A 19164-nucleotide genomic window follows, 5' to 3' on the forward strand; every position below is an offset into this window, starting at 1 on the left:
GGTCTGGAGGGTTGTTTTGCTGATTAGCTTCCCTCTATGACCCAGCCATAGCAAGGACAAGCAGTAGATGGCCACAGCGTGCAGAGCTCTTCAAAGTCCAGTATGTGCTTATCCTGAATCCCAGCCAGTGGTGTCACTATTGTGCACCATGGCTGGGATTCCCTTCCTGGAAAAATGATTCTCCTAGGACAAGCAGTATGGTATCCTCACACATGGGTGTCATCATCAGATGGAGCCCTGATGTGGAAAACATATGGCAAAGGTTTTAGAACTTTGACTAGGCACACTGAGCATGCCCTATACCAAGCGTTCTTGTGGGGTCCTCGCCAATCTTTTTTTCTGTGGTGCTGTAAACCTTGTGATGTGAGTGAGCTCAGTTTGGCTGTTTTTTGGCCTTTTGGAAAACTTTGCTTTTTCTTTCATTTTTCATCTTTTTCTTCATTGTTCCATTGCTGGGTCCCTCTCTGTAACCTTCCCATAGCATCTCCTAGTCAGGGTTTTCAGCTATTCAGGTAAGTTTCCTTTTGCGGGTGGTGCATTGGTGCCTGCCGGTTATTGCCGCCCTGCCGATTCGTGCCCCTTTTGTTTCATCTGATATGGCTGTGTCCGGTTTTCAGCGATGCCTCTGGTGCCCGAGGACATGTCCATCACGGATCCGCATGAGATATGTGTCTTCTGCCTGGGGGTATCACATGGCATCCGGGGTTGCCGCTTATGTGCCCAGATGACCGTGAAGGGATATTGGCTTTGACTTGAAAAGATTGAGCAGCTCTTTGGGTGAAAGAAGTCTGAGCCATTGGCATTGGCATTGAAGGACCAAGGAGCCGTCCAGTGGACACTGAGCCATTGACATCGGCAGGACTGTCTGTTCTGTCAATGCCATTGGTAGATAGGGGTGCTGGAGACCGACCATTGACTATCTCCTTCAGGTCGATGATGTCTGGTTCCTCATCATCAGCCTTAACACCAGGGAAAGGCCAGGCTGAACATCGAGGGAAGCTGAAGAAGCATCGGCACTGGTCCCTGTCAATGCATGATGCCGGGCCCAGGGATGCACCGGCTTTTGCCGCGATGCCCTTGAAGTGACCCCGTGGTGAGAAGTGCCAATCCTCCATTGGTTATGGGGGTCCATGATAGTCTCTACTGGTCCTGATGTCAGTCACCGATCCACCTGAAGGGTGCAAAGAGGATCTGGCCACCCTTCCTTCCTGCCAGTCGGTGTTGGCATTGGCAATGTTCGAGGAGGAGCTGGAGTGCAGAATCCTGCTAGCAGTGGAGAGGGTGCTGCAGGGCTTTGGTCCTGTGGCACTGACTGCACCGGACCCAGTACCACTTGTCCTCAAACAGCTTCTGGAGAAGCTCAACATGCTCATCGGTGCGTTAAAAACCTAGCTGGCTTCGGTTCCTTGGATAGCATTGTGCCCGGCAGGGCACTGAGACCTCCCCCCTACTGATTCGGTGGTTGTCGTCTGTTCCTCTGGGAGGAAACTCCACCGAAGCCAGCAGAGATGCCAAGGTCTGCCACCTCCTGTCTAGATTTATTTGTGCCTGCATCTCTGCACGAAGGCCAAGCACCTAGGAACCCATCCTCTGTGCCTTACAGTGAGGATGAAGAACTCTAAGACCTCTGAGGGGGTGACATTTTGGAGTTCTCGGAGGGTCTCCCTTCAGACTCTTCTCCTACAGAGGAGCGAAGGAAGTCTTTGCCTGAAGACTTAACCTTCATAAGTTTTGTGAGGGTGATGGTGGAAGCCTTTAATGGAGGAGGATGCAAGGCACAAAATGCTTGAGATCCTACAGTTCATGGAGCCCCTTAAGGAGATCGTAGCAGTCCTGGTACAGAAGATCCTGAAGGAGTTGTTGCTGAGGGTATGGAACAACCCCTCACAGTGCCTTCTGTTAATAAGAAGGCAGATGGGGGTCCACCTCTTCCAGAAGGCTGCCGGATTCGACAAGTGCCAGCTGCCCCACCAGTTGGTGGTAGTTGAAGCCACCCTCAAGAGGGCCAAGCACTCTCAGACTCATTTCTCAGCGCCCTTGGGGAAGGACCATAGAGCGATGGACGCTCTTGGGAAGAAGGTATTTCAAGGCTCCATGCTCATTACCTGCATTGTGGCCTACCAGCTCTATATGAGCCAGTACTTGCGGGACATCTGGAAGCAGGTGCAGAAGGTGGCTGAGCAGTTGCCTCAACAGCAGGACATCCTTACGTCACTGGTGTATAAGGACCTGGAGTATGGAAAACAAGAGCTCCGTGCGACCTACAATATTTTCGAGATGGCATCAAGGGTCTCTGTAGCGGGAATCAGCACCGACTCTATGCCATGGCTGCGGGCTTCGAATCTCTGACCAGAGGTACAAGAATGACTCTCAGATGTGCCGTGTACTGGGGAGAATCTCTTCGGAGATAGAGTGAGGGATGCTGTGGCCCAACTATGGGGCCACCATGAAACCCTCCAACAACTCTCCACAAGCACTCTGGACCTGTCCTCCTTTTCTAGGAGACTAGCAAGACAGGGGCCAAGGAAGTCTTTTATTCACCAAAGGAAGTACTATCATCTGCCCCCTCATTCTTGTCCACACCATCAGGGCTCCTGCGGCTATCCTAGGCAGCAGAGTCCCTGCAAGCCCCAGCCGGCTCCTCAGTCAACTCCGGGGACAGGGTTTTGACTGGGTTGTTGGGGGAGCATAGGTCAGTTGCCCATACCCAGGACGTTTGGACCCTCCGGTCGAGGGCAGGCTGCAGTTCTTTGCGAACCAGTGGCCCAGTATAACCTCGGACCAGTGAGTTCTGTCCATCGTCCGTCAGGATACCAATTGAATCTATTGGGTGTCCCACCAAACTGCCCTTCATGCCAGTCTTGGGGGCCAGTAGCATATCAGGAGATATTACTAGTGGAGCTCTCCTCCCTCTTAAAGACCAGAGCAGTCGAACTTGTACTACCAGGGCGGAGATTCTACTCCAGGTACTTATTGATTCTAAAGAGCACAGGAGGACTCCGTCCATCCTATCCTGGACCTAAGAACCTTGAGCACGTTTCTAAGAAAAGAAAAGTTTAAGATGGTTTCCCTGGGCACCTTGATCACCCTTTTGCAAAAATGGGACTGGCTATGTTCCCTCAACCTAAAGGACGCATACTATCATATCGAGATCTTCCCCGGTCACAGTAAGTATTTTCGATTTGTGATAGGAAAACAGCACTTCTAGTACCAGGTGTTGCCGTTTTGAGCTCTCTACAGCCTCATGGGTCTTCACATAATGCCTGGCCATGTGGCAGCACATCTCTGCAGGCTGGGATTGCATATTTTCTTGTATCTGAACAACTGGCTGATCAAGAGCACGTCTCAGGCATGAGCTGCTAGGTCCATGCACTTGACCATCCAGGTGTTGGAGTCACCTAGGGTTGGTTCTCAACTACCCACAGTCCCATCTCAGCCCATCACTTCAATTGGACTTCCTAGGAGCCCTGCTAGACACAGCTCAGGCCAAGGCCTTCCTGCCTCACCCAGAGGGCTGTCATCTTGAGGACCATCCCAGCAGAGATCCAACAGAGCAAGCAAGTGTCAGCTTGGCACATGTTGAGGCTGTTGGGCCATATGGCCGCAACCATCCTGTCACTCCCTTGATACGTTTTACACATGTGCAGAGCTCAATGGACCTTGAGGTCGCAGTGGTGCCAGCCACTCAAAGCTTCCAGGATGGCATCTGAGTCACCCTGTCTTTCTGGGACTGATTTTCCTGGTGGCGGGTACTTTCAAATGTGCAACGGGGGATCTCTTTTCGAAGTCTCCCTACCCAAATTGTCCTAACCATGGATGAATCAACCCTGAGGTGGGGAGCCCATGTAGATGGACTTAGCACCCAGGGCTTCTGGTCCTGGAACTTCGGGCAATCAGGTACACTCTATGGGCTTTCAGAGATCAGTTATCCAACAAAGTTGTCCTGAATTAAACAGACAACCAGATAGCCATGTGGTATGTCAAAAAGCAGGGAGGCACGGGATCATTTCTCCTGTGTCAGGAAGCAGCCCAGATCTAGTCATGGGCCCTGTCCCATGAGGTGGTGCTCAGGGTCATGTACCTGGCCGGGGTGGAGAACATGGTAGTGGACAGGTTGAGTTGAGCTTTCAGATCTCACGAGTGGTCCCTGGACCAGGGGGTAGTGAATTTGATATTCCGTCTCTGGGAGAGCCTAGATGTAGATTTGTTCACATCCTCCTGCAACAGGAAGGTGCCTTGATTCTGCTCCCTGTACAGGTCAGACGGCAAACCAGCCTCAGGACGCCCTTTCCCATCTTTGGGGCAAAGGTCTTTTTTGTCTGCATATCCTCAGATTCCCTTAGTGGCAAAGACTCTCTTGAAGCTTCATGAGGACAGAGGGACTATGATCCTCATAGCCCCTCATTGGCTGAGATAGGTCTAGTTTCCACTCCTAAAGGAGTTGTCCATCTAGAGACCGATCAGTCTGGGGACTTCCCCAGATCTCATCACGCAAGATCTAGGCAGACTGCAGCTTCCCAACCTCCAGTCTCTGTCACTCACAGCATGTATGTTGAGAAGTTACTCCTACAGCCTCTTTCAAAGGATGTGTCTTAGGTCCTGGTGGCTTCTAGAAAGCCTTCTGCTAGAAAGTCCTATGGACTGAAGTGGAAGAGGTTTTCCATGTGGTGCGAGCAGAAGGCCCTAGATCCATTCTCTTGACTACATTCTACACTTAACGGAAGCTGGCTTAAAACCAAGTCCATTAGAGTTCATCTCAGTGCAATTGGCACATGCCACCAAGGTGTAGATGATACGCCCATCTCTGTACAGCCTATAGTTTGTTTCATGCGCGGCCTACTTCAACTGAAGCATCTCCTAAGGTCTCCCGCTGTGACTTGAGACCACAACGTGATGTTAGTTCAGTTGATGAAAGCTCCTTTTGACCCACTTCACAACTGTGTGACCTGAAGTACCTGACCTGGAAGGTCATATTTTTGGTGACGGTCACCTCAGTGTGCAGGATCAGCAAGCTCCAGGCCTTAGTGACTTATTCACCTTACACTAAGTTTTTTATCATGACCGGGTGGTCTTGCATATGCACACTAAGTTCCTGCTTAAGGTGGTGACAGACTTTGATCTTAACCAGTCAATCGTTCTGCAAACATTGTTTCCCAGGCCCCATTTGCACCAAGGCGAACAAGCACTGCAAGTGAGCCTTAGCCTTCTATCTGGAGTGGACAGAAGCCCATAGACAGTCCACCCAACTTTTTATTTCTTTTGATAGGAATAGATTGGGCATTGCCATTGCCAAACAGACACTATCCAATTGGCTAGCAGATTGCATCTCCTTCTGATATGCCCAAGCGGGACTGCATCTTGAGTCATGAGAATTTAAAAAAATGTTAAAAACTTAACTGTTTAATGATGCTTATAAACTCAACAACTGATACCCATTCTATACCGCCTCTTAATTTACTTTAAACTTTTGATTCAATACTTTGCTAAGCTTGTTAAGTTTGTTTTTATTGTGTATGTAAATTTGTAAACCACCTAGACGGACATGTAAATGCCCAAGGGTGCGGTATATAAAAACTTTTAAATAAATAAATAAATAAATAATGTCAAGGCTCATTCTGTCAGAGTCATGGCACTGTTGGTGGCCCTCTTGCTAGCAGTTCTTGTGAGGAAATCTGAAAGCCTGTGACTTGGAGTTCTCTCCACACATTCACATCTCATTACTGTCTGGATAGTCATAGCAGACACGACAGTAGGTTTGGCCAATCTGTTCTTCAGAATCTGTTTGAGGTGACCAACCCAACTCTCCCGCCTCAGGCTCGTTGTTTGGGTTCAGGCTGTCTCCCCCTCTGTTACCAACAGCATCGGTGGTGATGTACCTGTTGGCACCAGGTTGGGTGTCTGTTGGTCCCCTTTTGTATTGGGGAGCAGCCTGTAGCTAGGGGTTCACCCATATGTGAGAACTATCATCCTGCTTGTCCTCCTGTGAAAGCAGACTCAACTGCTGCTGTGTAAGCCAGAAGAACTAGGAGTACCGTAGAGACAGTAAAATAGAGTTGCTTACCTGTACAGGTGTTCTCCAAGGACAGCAGGATGTTAGTTGTCATGAAACCCGCCCGCCACCATGTGGAGTTTGGTTTCTCCTATTTTATATTTTAATCATAATTCTATGTTACGAGACTGGAGCGGGACGCATGCTGGGCATGCTCAGTGTGCCTAGTCAAAGTTCTAGAAAATTTGACATAAGTTTTCCGCATTGTGGCTCCATCTGATGATGTCACCCATTTGTGAGGGCTAAACATCCTGCTGTCCTCTGAGAACACCTGTTATTGGTAAGCAACTTTGCTTTACTGTCTCTGTGGTACACCCAGTTCTTCTGGCCTAGGCAGCAGCAGTTGAGTCTGGTATGTGCTGGCACAGAGCAGTTGGGAGTGGGCCTGAATAGTTACTGTACAGACTAGCTATGTAAGATGACCCGTTACTTTTTCATTACTTCTCTGTCATAACTTTATGCGCAGCTAATAACCTTTTGTTATAAAATATAGTTTATGTGGTTTCATATAATAAGATATTGCTACTTTTATGCCACACATCTTAATTTGAATAGCAGGTTTCAGCTGATCACTGCTGCTGCAGAATGTTTTCTTGGTCTAGGAAACCAATGGGGCAACGAGTAACTGAAGCTAGCTTCCAGCTTCTTGCATGTGAAAGCTTCTCAACCCTCTGAGAAGGTTCTGCTCAGGTTACCAATACATTAACTGAATGTGGGAATGACAAAAATCTCTAGTTTTAAAAGTGTTTTTTTTTTTTTTTTTGCGTGCCCATTTATTTCCTATGGCTATGCTAGACATTGAACATAAGACAAAAGATTTTATTTTACAACAAGTAAACAATTATAAAGGGTCTGTTATAACCACCTGATAATTCTTATCTGTCAGTGGAGAGTATAAGATTGTTTTAATGGGATGGACATTCTAACTGTACAACATGTGGTCCAAGGATGTATTTAATTTACTTTAATTAAAATACCTCTATGATTGTTGTTAATTTCTCAGACTCTGTTGTATGTCTTGATTGCAGATTGCTGTTGTGGCTGTGATGTGCAAGCCTCACAGATGTCCACACATAAATTTTACAGGAAACATTTGTGTGTGAGTATATGACACGTTCTTTAATGCATAAGAGAGCTGAGGTTTTATAGTACTCCTTGTCATTAGAGGTCTGCTCTATATTAAAAGGGGAAATGGTATCCTCACTGTGTTATGTTTTTAAGACTCCCACTAAAAACCAAACATTTTTCAGTTTCTGTGCTTTCATAAATGGGTTGATGTCATATGGAACCATGCCAGAAATCTAAGAAGTACGATGGAAGAATTAGAGTGTATAGCAGTGAATCATGACATAGACTTAATTGGCATTTCAGAGACATGGTGGAAACAGGATAACCAATGTATATTGCTATACCGGGGTACAAATTATATCACAATGACAGAGAGGAGCAGCTTGGTGGCAGGTCGTGCTTTGTCCGGGATGGCAAGATCCTGCATGAGACTAAATGCACAATTGAATCTTTATGGGTAGAAATTCCTTGTGTGTTGGGGAAGAGAATAGTAATAGGATTATACTGCCATCCACCTGGACAAAATGGTGAGACGGACAGTGAAATGCTAAGAGAAATTAGGGAAGATAACCAAACTGGTAGTGCAGTAATAATGGGAGATTTCAATTACCAAAAGAACAATGAAGCAAAGCCTTGCACATAAGCAAGTCACCAAGTACGATAGTGCAAGTACCAGTCTTTTAAATTCCACCAGTGTTCCAAAATCAATTGTTTATTCACACAGTATATATAGTTGATAATGGGCAACTCCACAGATATCAACATTCATTTGTATAAGTCCCCCAACACGTTGTTCTATACCCTCCCCAAGATTCATAAAACACTCACGCGGCCTCCGGGCCGCCCCATTGTCTCCGGCATTGGCTCGTTACTAGAGCATCTGTCGAAGTTTGTGGATGTGTTTTTGAAACCCTTTGTACCACAGATTCGCTCATACGTAAGGGACTCGTCGCATCTCATCTCCACTCTATCTAGCTTAACGGTGCCGCCGGGGGAATTCTTTTTTATCACCCTTGATGTCATCTCTTTATATTCTAACATCCCTCAGTCGGAAACCTTACATGTTATAGAGTATACCTTGAACTTACGTCCTGCTCCCCATCGAGTGTCCACCTCTTTCTTAGTACAACTGTCAGAATTAGCCTTGACAAAGAACTTCTTTTGTTTTGACACCACTTATTACCAACAGATTAGAGGTACAGCGATGGGGGCCACCATGGCCCCCAGTCTGGCCTGTTTGTATATTGATCGATTTGAATCATCTCTAGTCTACCCCTCTAAGTGGTTCCCACTTATATATCTTTGGTCACGATTTATTGACGATATATTGATTATATGGGTGGGCACGGACATCCAATTCTATATGTTCATAGATTGGTTGAACTCGTTAAATACCCATATACAGTTCAACTTTTGTATCCATCCATCTCAAATAGCCTTTCTGGATATTTTAATCTCTGTGGAGGGCGATCAGTTCACCACTTCACTGTTTCGCAAGGAGACGGACCGTAACACTTTATTATCCTACTCCAGCTGCTACCCTAAACCACTGAGAGATAACATCCCTACAGGCCAGTTTTTACGCCTCTGGCACTGATTTTTTGTATCATGCCCAGCTTATGATCACACGATTTTTGGACAGAGGCTATCCCGCACGAGTGGTTAAGAAAGCCTTTAAACGGGCTTTATACACCAGTCGTGACTGGCTCTTCCTTCCCCCCCTCGGGTTTGGATGATGGGTTTTACAACTGTATTTTACCGTTCTCGATTGCAAGCAAATCTATCGCTGCCATGATTCGTAGACATTGGCATGCCTTGTCATTATCAAACCTTTTTCATGGTTCTCTACGGTTCACGTTTCGGAGGGGTAGGAATTTCCGTGACCAGCTGGTACATACTAGGTTTTTCAGTAATATCATTGAGGCACAGGTGGAGGGTGGGCATACCCCTTGTGGGCATTGCACGATGTGCAGCCACACCAATCCAGTTCCTTCGTTTATCCATCCTAATACTGGCCGTACCTTCCGATTACACGCAAAATCTGATTGTACAACTAATGGTGTGGTGTACGACGTGCAATGTCCCTGTCCTCTTTTGTATGTAGGTAAGACCACCAGAATGGTTAAAACCAGGATGATAGAGCACTGCTCTAATATCCGTCTCTCAAGAATAGATGAACCTCTGGTATCTCACTGGTCCCAATATGACCATACTATCTCTGATCTTAACTTCTCAGTACTAGAGGTGGTCCCTCGCCCGTTCAGGGGAGGTGACTATTCCGAATTGCTGGGAAGGAAAGAACAGAGGTGGATATTTACCCTTGACACCATTAGCCCGAGAGGCTTGAATAAAGAGATTGAATGGCACCTGTTTGGTTGATTGTTTGGTTGAGTGTTTGCTAGGCTATGATTGGTTCAGGGATCTCGAGATGGAATCCTGCTTGGCGCCAATCCTGTTCTTTAAAAGGTTGACTGTGATGAGGGCGTTCACGCTCCATGATTCATCTAAAAGGTATGCACTTTTATTATGACTGCTGTCATAATAAAAGTGCAAGAGGGGGAGGGAGTGGCGGCAGCGGGTGGCGGCGGCCAGTAGCGAGGGAGGGAGGAGAGAGAGAGTGGGAGGGACGGACTGAGGGGGAGGGACTGAGTGAGAGGGAGGGAGGAGTGGGTGAGTGTGTGGGAGGGAGGTAGGGAGTGAGGGGAGAGGGAGAATGAGGGAGAGGTGAGAGACAGGGATGTGAGTAAGTGGAAGGGTAAGAACTTGTGGAGCAGAGAAAAAGGGAGTGGAGGAGGGCTGAGGGGGAGGGGATGGGATTGAGAGAGGGTGGGGAGTGACTGAGGGAAGGGGAGAGAGGTGGGAGTGACTGAGGGAAGGGGAGGGAGGTGAGAGTGAGGGGAAGGAGGCAGTGGGAGACAGAGGGTGAGTAAGACTGAGTGGAGGAAAGGGGAGGAGTGAACGAGGGGAAGGGGGAGAGAGGGAGAAAAAGTGTAGAAGGGTGCTGTGTTAGAAAATGGACTGAAAAAAAAATGTAATGTAGCCCGTTTTAACGGGCTTAACGGCTTGTATATTTATAAATGATCATGAAAGGGAAACAACAAATTTGCGGATGACACAAAATTATGCAGAGTAGTTAAATCTCAAACGGACTGTGATGAATTACAGGAGGACTTTGTGAGACTGGAAGATTGAGCTTCCAAATGGCAGATGAAATTTAATGTGGGCAAGTGCAAAGTTTAAGCTTATAGCGAAAAATAACCCTTGCTGTAATTACACAATGTTAGGTTCTATCTTAGGAGTTACCACCCAGGGAAGAGATATTACATTGAAATCGTCGGCCCAGTGGGCTGTGGTGATCAAAAAAGCAAACAGAATCTTAGGAATTATTAAGAAGGGAATGGAAAATAAAACGGAAGATGTCATAATGCCTCTGTATCGCTCCATGGTGATATCGCCCCTTGAATTCTGTGTGCAGTTCTGGTCACCACATCTCAAAAAGGATATATTTATTTATGTATTTATATCTTTTATATACCGAGGTTCAATTAACAGGATTAATTATCACTACGGTTTACATTACAACCAGTAAAAAACAACAGTGACAGTCTTGTCTTACATAGAACAGGGTAGAGAAACCTGGATAACATAACTAGGGTGAAAGCAGGTATAGCAAAAAGGGTAGACATAACTTGGGCGAAAGCTGGGAACTTATGTTGGGAGGGACTATGCTAATCTCCTTATGGAGGCAGTAAACATGATCCGGACTGAAACCATGGCAGAAAGGAGAGGTTATGGGAAAGCTTTCTCAAACAACAAAGTCTTGAGCAAAGAAGGGTAACCAAAGGGGCATGGAACAGCTGCCCTATGAGGAAAGGCTAAAGAAGTTAGGACTGATCAGTTTGGAGAGGAGATGACTGAGGGGGCATATGATAGAAGTATACAAAATTATGAAAAGACTTGAACAAGTTAATGTAAATTGGTTATTTAAGCTCTCAGTTAAAAGAAGGACCAGGGGGCACTCCATGAAGTTAGCAAGTAGCTCATTTAAAACAAATTGAAGAAAATTATTTTTCACTCAGCGCATAGTTAAGCTATGGAATTCATTACCAGAGGATGTGGTTACAGCAGTTAGTGTAACTGGGTTTAAAAAAGGTTTGGATAAGTTCCTAGAAAATAAATCCATAAACTGCTATGACGGTAATTAATAAGCAATAGTAGTTGTGATCTATCTAATGTTTGGATACTTGCCAGTTACTTGTGTCTTGGCTTGGCCACTGTTGGAAACAGGATACTGAGTTTGATGGACCCTTGGTCTGACCCAGTATGGCATATCTTATGTTATGTTATGTTATTTCATAGAGATGAACTGCCGGCCTTGATTTCCCAGATCTTGAAACAGGTGGGTGTTCCTGATTCGCATGCTATGTCTGAGCTGAGGAAGAATCCCATTTTGGTTTCCTTACGTAGAGCCTCTTGTTTTTTCCCAGTGATGGATGCCATCCAGCAATTGATTAATCTGGAATGGGATGCCCCAGAGGCAAATTTTAAAGGGGGTCGGACATTGGAAGGCCAGTACCCACTGGAACCAGCTGTGAGAGAGCGTTTGTGTTATTTCAAAGAGGATGCTCTAGTATGTGCCGTGTCTAAGCAGATGACTGTCCCCATAGAGGGAGGAGCGGCCTTGAAGGATGTACATGATAGATGGATTGAGGCTATTCCTAAGCAAGCCTTTGAGGCAGTGGCGATGAGTTTACAGATTGCCTCCTGTTGCACCCTAGTGGTGAGATTTTGTTTGCTTCTCTCTCAGGAGGTTGATGAGTCTGGAGGGAATTCCAGAGCAGTTATGGAGCCTGCTGCTGCCTTTTTAGCAGATGTAGGCTGTGATTTGGGCCAGACCTCAGCCAGAGGAGTGGCTTCGGTGATAGCGGCCAGGTGTCAACTCTGGTTGTGAAATTGGTCAGCTGGCACAGCTTCTAAAGCCAATCTTACCAAGATGCCCTTTAAAGGTTTGCTCTTGTTTGGGAGCGAGTTGGAGAAACTGGCCAGTAATTGGGGCAAGTCTCCGGTGCCTCGGTTGCCAGAGGATAAGAAAGCTACTGCACCCCTTTGGTATGAGGGGTTGTTTCTGGGGTTCCAGGTGTTTTCGGCCCTACAGAGGGACAACCTTTCAGCAGACTCTGCCTTTTGTTAGGTCTCAGTCCTTTCAACCCCGGAAGCCCAAGAGAGGAACGGGCTTGGGTGGTGGACCTTCCTGAGCTTCCCAATGAAGGTTTGTCGACCCACCTTTTGGAAAAGAAGATAAGGGGATGCGTCTCTCTCTATCAGAGGTGTTACGTCAGACTAGTGGGTCCTGGAGGTGATACGTGAAGGGTATGCACTGGAATTTCGTATTATTCCTTGGGATGTGTTCATGGTGTCCCTTGCCACTTCTCGCAGAAGAAGCAGCAGGCAGTGGAGTTCATACTTCAAAGGCTCCTTAGACTGAGGGCTGTGGTTCCAGTGCCCATGTTTTAAGAAAGTATGGGGCGATATTCCATTTATTTTGTTGTGTCCAAGAAGGAAGGCTCCTTTTGTCCCATCTTGGATTTAAGAGGGTCAACAGTCTCTTGAAGGTAACTCATTTTTGAATGCAAACCTTACGCTCGGTAATAATAGTGGTGCACTCAGAATTTTCTGACCACCTTGGATATGTCAGAGGCTTACCTGCAAATTCCCATCTGATTGGAACATTTCACTTGAAACGTTTGAACCTACTACCACCCTGGAGATTCAAACTCTAATAAAGAAAATGAAACCCTCTACCCATCCCTACGACCAAATCCCAACAAAACTACTCCTACTGGTACCTGACATCATCTCCAAACCTCTGGCCGATATCATAAACTGCTCTCTATCACAAGGAATCTTCCCAGACGCCCTAAAACTCACCTCTCTTAAACCTCTTCTCAAAAAAACGAACTTAGATCCAAAGGAACCCAACAATTTCCGTCCTATCTCCAATCTACCTTTTGTAGCCAAGATCATGGAAAAATTAGTCAACTCTCAACTTTCAGATTATCTTGAAGACCACAAAATACTGCACCCTTCCCAGTATGGATTCCGTAAGGCACTAAGCACCGAAACCCTCCTCATCTCTCTAACAGACCACCTCATCATGGGATTGGACAAAGGACAATCCTTCTTACTAATTCTTCTTGACCTCTCGGCGGCCTTCGACACCGTAAACCATTCCATTCTCCTCAACCGACTATCTGACATTGGAATAACAGGAACTGCCTTCAGATGGTTCAAATCATTCCTCAGTAACAGAGGTTATAAAGTCAGAATCAACAATAAAGAGTCCCCTCACATCAATTCCTTACTAGGAGTTCCTCAGGGTTGCTCCTTGTCCCCCACTCTCTACAATATATACCTCCTTCCCCTGTGCTAGCTGCTAACTAACCTAAAACTAAAACATTTCCTTTACGCTGCCGACGTGCAAATCCTGATCCCCATAACAGAATCCATTACAAAAACACTCAAGTACTGGGAAAATTGCCTCCGAGAGATCAACCTCCTCCTCACTAACCTAAACCTGATACTCAATTCAGCTAAGACTGAACTCCTCCTCATTTCCCTGGACAACAGCAATACCCCTCAAAGGTCACTCACTAACACATTTGTCACCCAAGCAAGAGACCTGGGAGTATTAATCGACAACCGTCTGAATTTAAAAACATTCATCAACCACACAACCAAGGACTGCTTCTATAAACTGCAGGTACTAAAAAGAATTAAAACACTTCTACACTTCCAAGATTTCAGAACTGTCCTTCAAGCCGTTCTATTCTCCAAGATAGATTACTGCAATTCCATTTTGCTAGGTCTCCTCGCCTCCTCCATCAAACCTCTGCAGATGCTTCAAAATGTGGCGGCCAGAATCCTAACAAACACTTGCAGAAGCGACCACATCACACCCATCTTCAGAAATCTACACTGGCTACCAATAAGTTTCAGAATTCTACACAAGTCCCTCACCATCATCCACAAAACCATCAATAACCAAGCCCCTCTTAACCTTCAATTCCCACTCAGGTCTGGACGAGGTATGTAGTCTATCAGAGAAGCCTACAGAGGATCCCTACACGCGCCCCCCCCCCCCTCCCAACCAAATCCACCCATCATCTAGCCACCAGAGAACGGGCCTTCTCCACAGCAGGACCAACCATATGGAATGCTATTTCCCCTGAACTCAGACAAGAACCCTGCCTGTTGACATTTAGAAAAAGGCTTAAGACTTGGTTATTTAAACAAGCTTTCTCTAAATTCCCCGATCCACCATAGCTATCATTACTGAACATTCAGCACACTGTAAATAATTATTATGGTCATTGAGTTACTTTCTGCTTTGTCGTCTTCTTCCCCCAGTTCTATTACCCCTGTGTCATTGTAACTTTTTGCCTCTCTTCGTTATGTTAATGTTTAAGGTTTTTGTACCCCGGTTCCTTGTAAACCGACATGATATGATTGTATCATGAATGCCGGTATAAAAAAGCACTAAATAAATAAATATATCTGTTAGTGATAAATTCAATTAGTGGAGAGGCGTTGTGTTCGAGAAGGCCTGGGGGCGGGGGTGTATATTAGGCAAATTTGTAATTGTGGGGATTTGAAAAAGCCGATTTCAAATTTTGTGGTGATGTTAATTATCTGAGAGATTAATTTAAGATCTTTTTTAGCTGCCAATAAGAGCCGCCCTCCTCTTTTTTTGGGGCCTGGGTAGGGAGTAGATATAGGTGGGTGGGGAGTTGATTCAGTATTATTAAGTCTGTTTTAGCTATGTTTCTGTTATTGTGTCTACACTATTATTTACTGTTATTGTGTTTACATTAAGGAAAGTGAAATTATCAGGTAAGTAATTTCTCCATTTGACGGTAGTTAAACTGTAATTTTCTCCGAATCTTCTCCCCCTCCCAGATTAATCAGTATTCTTGCTTTATCGTTTGTTTTTTTTAATAATAGCCACAATACGTGTTATGTAAGGTGCATTTATGCACCGTTTCTGTAAGTGACAGTTTAGCTGTAATGTCTGTTCAGTTGAGGTCGCCAGCAGCAGTCCTGGTTTGTGCCAGTCCTACTTGTGGGTTTAATGCTCTTAGAGATGAACTTGGATGGTATGATATTTGTTTTTGTTGATTGTTTTGAGGGCTTTGTTTATTGTAGTTTAGGAAGGTTTAGCTCCTCTCAGATATGTCCAAGTTGTTCATCAATGCATGGCAACTAGAAATGCTGATTTTAGTCCTGTGGATAATTCCTCAGATCACAGATAAGAGTCTAAGTTTTCATTGCATTTTTTGAATGTTCCTCTCATAGGTACTGCCCTGGGGGTCCTGATTCTGATTTTGAGTATTCAACACAGTCGTACACTGGATATGAGGTACATGCATGTGTCACAAGTATGCACTGCTGAAACAAAGGGAAATATGGGGAGGGGTACAATCCATTTTGAATATGGTTAAATGTATAATTATTTAATTTAATCTTTACAGCGACTTGATTTGGTAGTAAAGATAGTTAACATTGATTGACAAGCATTCATAGACTGGATTAGTAGTCATGTGTAGACCTTACATTTCACTCAAGGAGGCCCGTTTTCTGTAACCTTACAGTGAAAAGACCCAATTATAAAGCTACTAAATGTTGAGATTCCTCTGTATTGTTAATGGACTGGGAGCTGGCCAAAGAATTTAGCTTGAGATAGGTTTAAGAAAAATTTAGCAGCTGTAACAAATATTTAGAAATTAATTTTAAGTAAGAAAGTTCCCGACTCTAAAACCTGCCATGCAATAGTGAGAAATTGAGTGCTGTTAGCTGCTGATCATGCCTCATCCACCATTCTGCTTTTCTTGCATTATCTCCAGCTCTGGCAGTGTAATCTGGTCTGGTGCTGCTCAATTTCCTCACTTCTGGAGCAGTTTTTGCTTGCTGGTGTATGTTGCATTTTTCTGCTGCCAGCCTGGTCACGCAATCTATCACTTTGAGCTACATGTTTCCAGCAGTAACTTTACCCGGGTCGCCCAGCTCAGAGCGAGTAAGAAGAGCAACATGGAGCAGGCATTACATTCCTGGAGGAAAAGCGCTAGAGGAGGGCAGACACACAGGGAAAGGGAAGGAAGGCACAGAGTGAGAGGGGAAACAGAGACGACAGAAGGGAGGGCATAGAGAAGGGAAATACATAAGGGGAGGAAGGCAGGAGTTGAAATGAGTTGTGAGGAGATGAAATGACAATTAAGGGAAGAAGGAAGAGAGAGACTGGAGAAAACACAAATGAGGTAAACACTAGTGAAAGGAAGAGCGTGCATGAGGGAATAGAGGAGAGATAGAGGGATGTAATAGGAGAAGCAAGGCACCTTTAGAAAAGGAGAGACTGGTGGAGAAAAGACTGTTGCAAGAGGAGAAATAGAAAAGAAATGTTAAAACTATGAAAATGATAATATATAAGAACCATAAGGCCCATTTAGTCTGCCCATTCTTGATGCAAAACAATGGGGCCCTACCCGATCTTGGGCTTTATCCTCATAATCTTGTGTCTGAAGGTTCCCCTGTATTTATCCCATTCTGTATTTCACTATGTTAATTTGTTTGACTTTCCCCACATCCTTTAGGAAATTGTTATATGCAGTCATCATCCTTCCTATGAAGAAATATATCCTTATGTTATTCCTGAGTCTAGACCCCATAACTTTGCATCGTGACCTTTTGTTTAGAATTTCCTTTCAGTTGAAAATTGCTTTCATTTTATACATTGTTTGTATCTTTGAAGTATTGAATTTTCCCCCTTTTTTCCTCTAGTACATTTGTGTTTAGGTTCTTAAGTCTTATTTCATAGGACTTTGGTGCAGACTCTGTACAATTCTGGTGGCTTAGGGTAAGACTTCCTCTATTGTCTGTATCTTTTTGGAGGTACGGTCCTTAGAACTGGATACAGTACTCCAGGTGAGGTCTCACCATTATGACTTTTACAGAGGCATTATTGTCTTCTTTTATGCTAGTAATCTCTCCTTATGTACCCTAATACACTTCTGGATCTTGCAACTGCCTTTTTGAGATCATTTGATATGATCATTTCAATATTTCTCTCCTGCTTGGTGCACAACAGTGCTTGCTATCCCCCATCTCCCACCATATTGTACTGTTCTTTTGAATTTCTGTGCACATTTTTGTACAGTTAGGCGATATTGGGCAGACATAGCAGCATTAGCATATTTCCAGAAGAGAGCTGTCCAAAGGGCAGAAACCTCTAATATTCATTATAGTCACTGAGGTAACCTGCTATACAGCTAGAGGCCCTTCCTGATCAACCAGGATTTGCATTTTAAAGTGCTCATTTATTTATTTAAAAGTATTTTAAAGCACTTTTTCATCACCATGTTCATACAAGCAAATAAAAACTCCACCACTTACACAATGATAAATAACATAATACAACACCATAAAATCACTACAGTCAACTTGATCAAACATTTCTGCAGGTTGGAAAAAATGTTTCATAGATGATGGCCTCATCTGACCTGCCAGTTAAAATAATTTTCTGATATAGGAGGAATCTGGCAGTTGAAGCACTATGAATTCTTTTAGCACAAAGTAACAAATTAGGTTAATGGTCAAAAGTTAATTACAGTTTTGAAAAGAAAAAGGGAATGGTTCATTTTAAAGAAACTGGTAGTTCCCAGTACTTTTCAATACTGTTGGTTAGCATTTTTCTGAGAAGCTGCTGAACATTCAGCTGTCTGGTTTAAAAGCCTGATGAGAAGTCACCTCATTTGTTCATGGGGTCTGAGAATGGCAGAATAGTGCTGACAAGAGAACATATCTTACAAGTAAGCCATAGGGTCATGAGAGCTGTAGCTTGGATGTTATGCTCTCTGCTCTTCATTATGTGTTCTTGTTCCCTCACATAAGGCAGTTGGACCCAGTACAGTCTGAAGAAGATAAAAGAAATGGTACATCCAGCTGCTGTAAAAGTCTCTCTCCTCATTCAGGCATTGTTTTTTTCCTTACCACAGAGCTTCTCAAACCTGTCCTCAGGACCCTTCCAGCCAATTGAGTTTTTAGGATATCCAGAAGGAATATGCATGAGACAGATTTGAGATAATTGATCTCCAGTGTATGCAAATCTAAGTCATGCATATTATTTCTGGATATCTTGAAAGCTCAACTGGCTGGGGAGTCTCGGACAGGTTTGAGTTGACCTGCTTACAAATTAAGAAAAAGAGGGCGGTGGGCTAGGGAACACTTTTTTTTTTTTTTTTTTTTAATTCTTTTAAATAATTTCTAGGAGCTTTTTCTGCTCTCTTGTGCTGCCACCTTCAAATTTCCTTATAGTCCATCAGCACAGATGGGGCATGCTTAGTTATCACTAACAAATATTTTTGTCTGGCATTACAAGACTTTTAAAATAAATTAATTTAAAGATCCTCTTTCATTGTTGGGCTTTTTATTTAAATAATTTGTATAAAAATAGTGAAAATAAATTCTGATGTAAGTTGTGAGGGGAGTGGCAGGAGGGAAGGGGAGGATGATTTAGAAAATGTAGAGAGAGGGTATGTCACTGAGATGGATAACTTTTACATAGTTCAGGTTTTCCTCCATAGTTCTTAGACTTGCTTTCTTTTATTGTAGATATTCTAATGTATTGTCTTAATCTAAGTTGTTAAGTCACAAAAATTCCCAGTAAATATCTTGGCCATCTGTAGTCTATTATATAATTGTATATACCCACCACCAATCTTCAATGATGTGCAATTCTCTGCTAAATATTTAAATAAAAAATTATTTGTAAGAGAACGATGGTAGTTTCATATATACGCTGTTTTTAATGTTTTGGTACCATCCAGGTTACCCAGCGTCATTCAACTTATAATCATTAACAAACCACAGTTTTCCATAATTTTTTTTATATATATATTTTTTTATATATATATATTTTGACTATATATATATATATATATATATATATATATATATATATATATATATATATATATATGACAACCCACTTACAACCC

General features: G+C 44.0%; 1 protein-coding gene across 4 annotated transcripts in view; it reads left to right on the forward strand.

Moving 5' to 3' along the window:
- Window positions 1-19164, forward strand: part of ELP3 (elongator acetyltransferase complex subunit 3) — a 466764-nt gene that overhangs the window by 27962 nt on the left and 419638 nt on the right. For all 4 annotated transcript variants that reach the window (XM_029596183.1, XM_029596182.1, XM_029596180.1 and 1 more), the window contains exons 4-5: window positions 7078-7148; window positions 15470-15533. In XM_029596183.1, the coding sequence (XP_029452043.1) occupies window positions 7078-7148; window positions 15470-15533 (135 nt within the window). The remainder of the gene's footprint in view (window positions 1-7077; window positions 7149-15469; window positions 15534-19164) is intronic.

This window comes from Rhinatrema bivittatum, chromosome 3 (assembly GCF_901001135.1).
Source record: "Rhinatrema bivittatum chromosome 3, aRhiBiv1.1, whole genome shotgun sequence".
NCBI lineage: Eukaryota > Metazoa > Chordata > Amphibia > Gymnophiona > Rhinatrematidae > Rhinatrema > Rhinatrema bivittatum.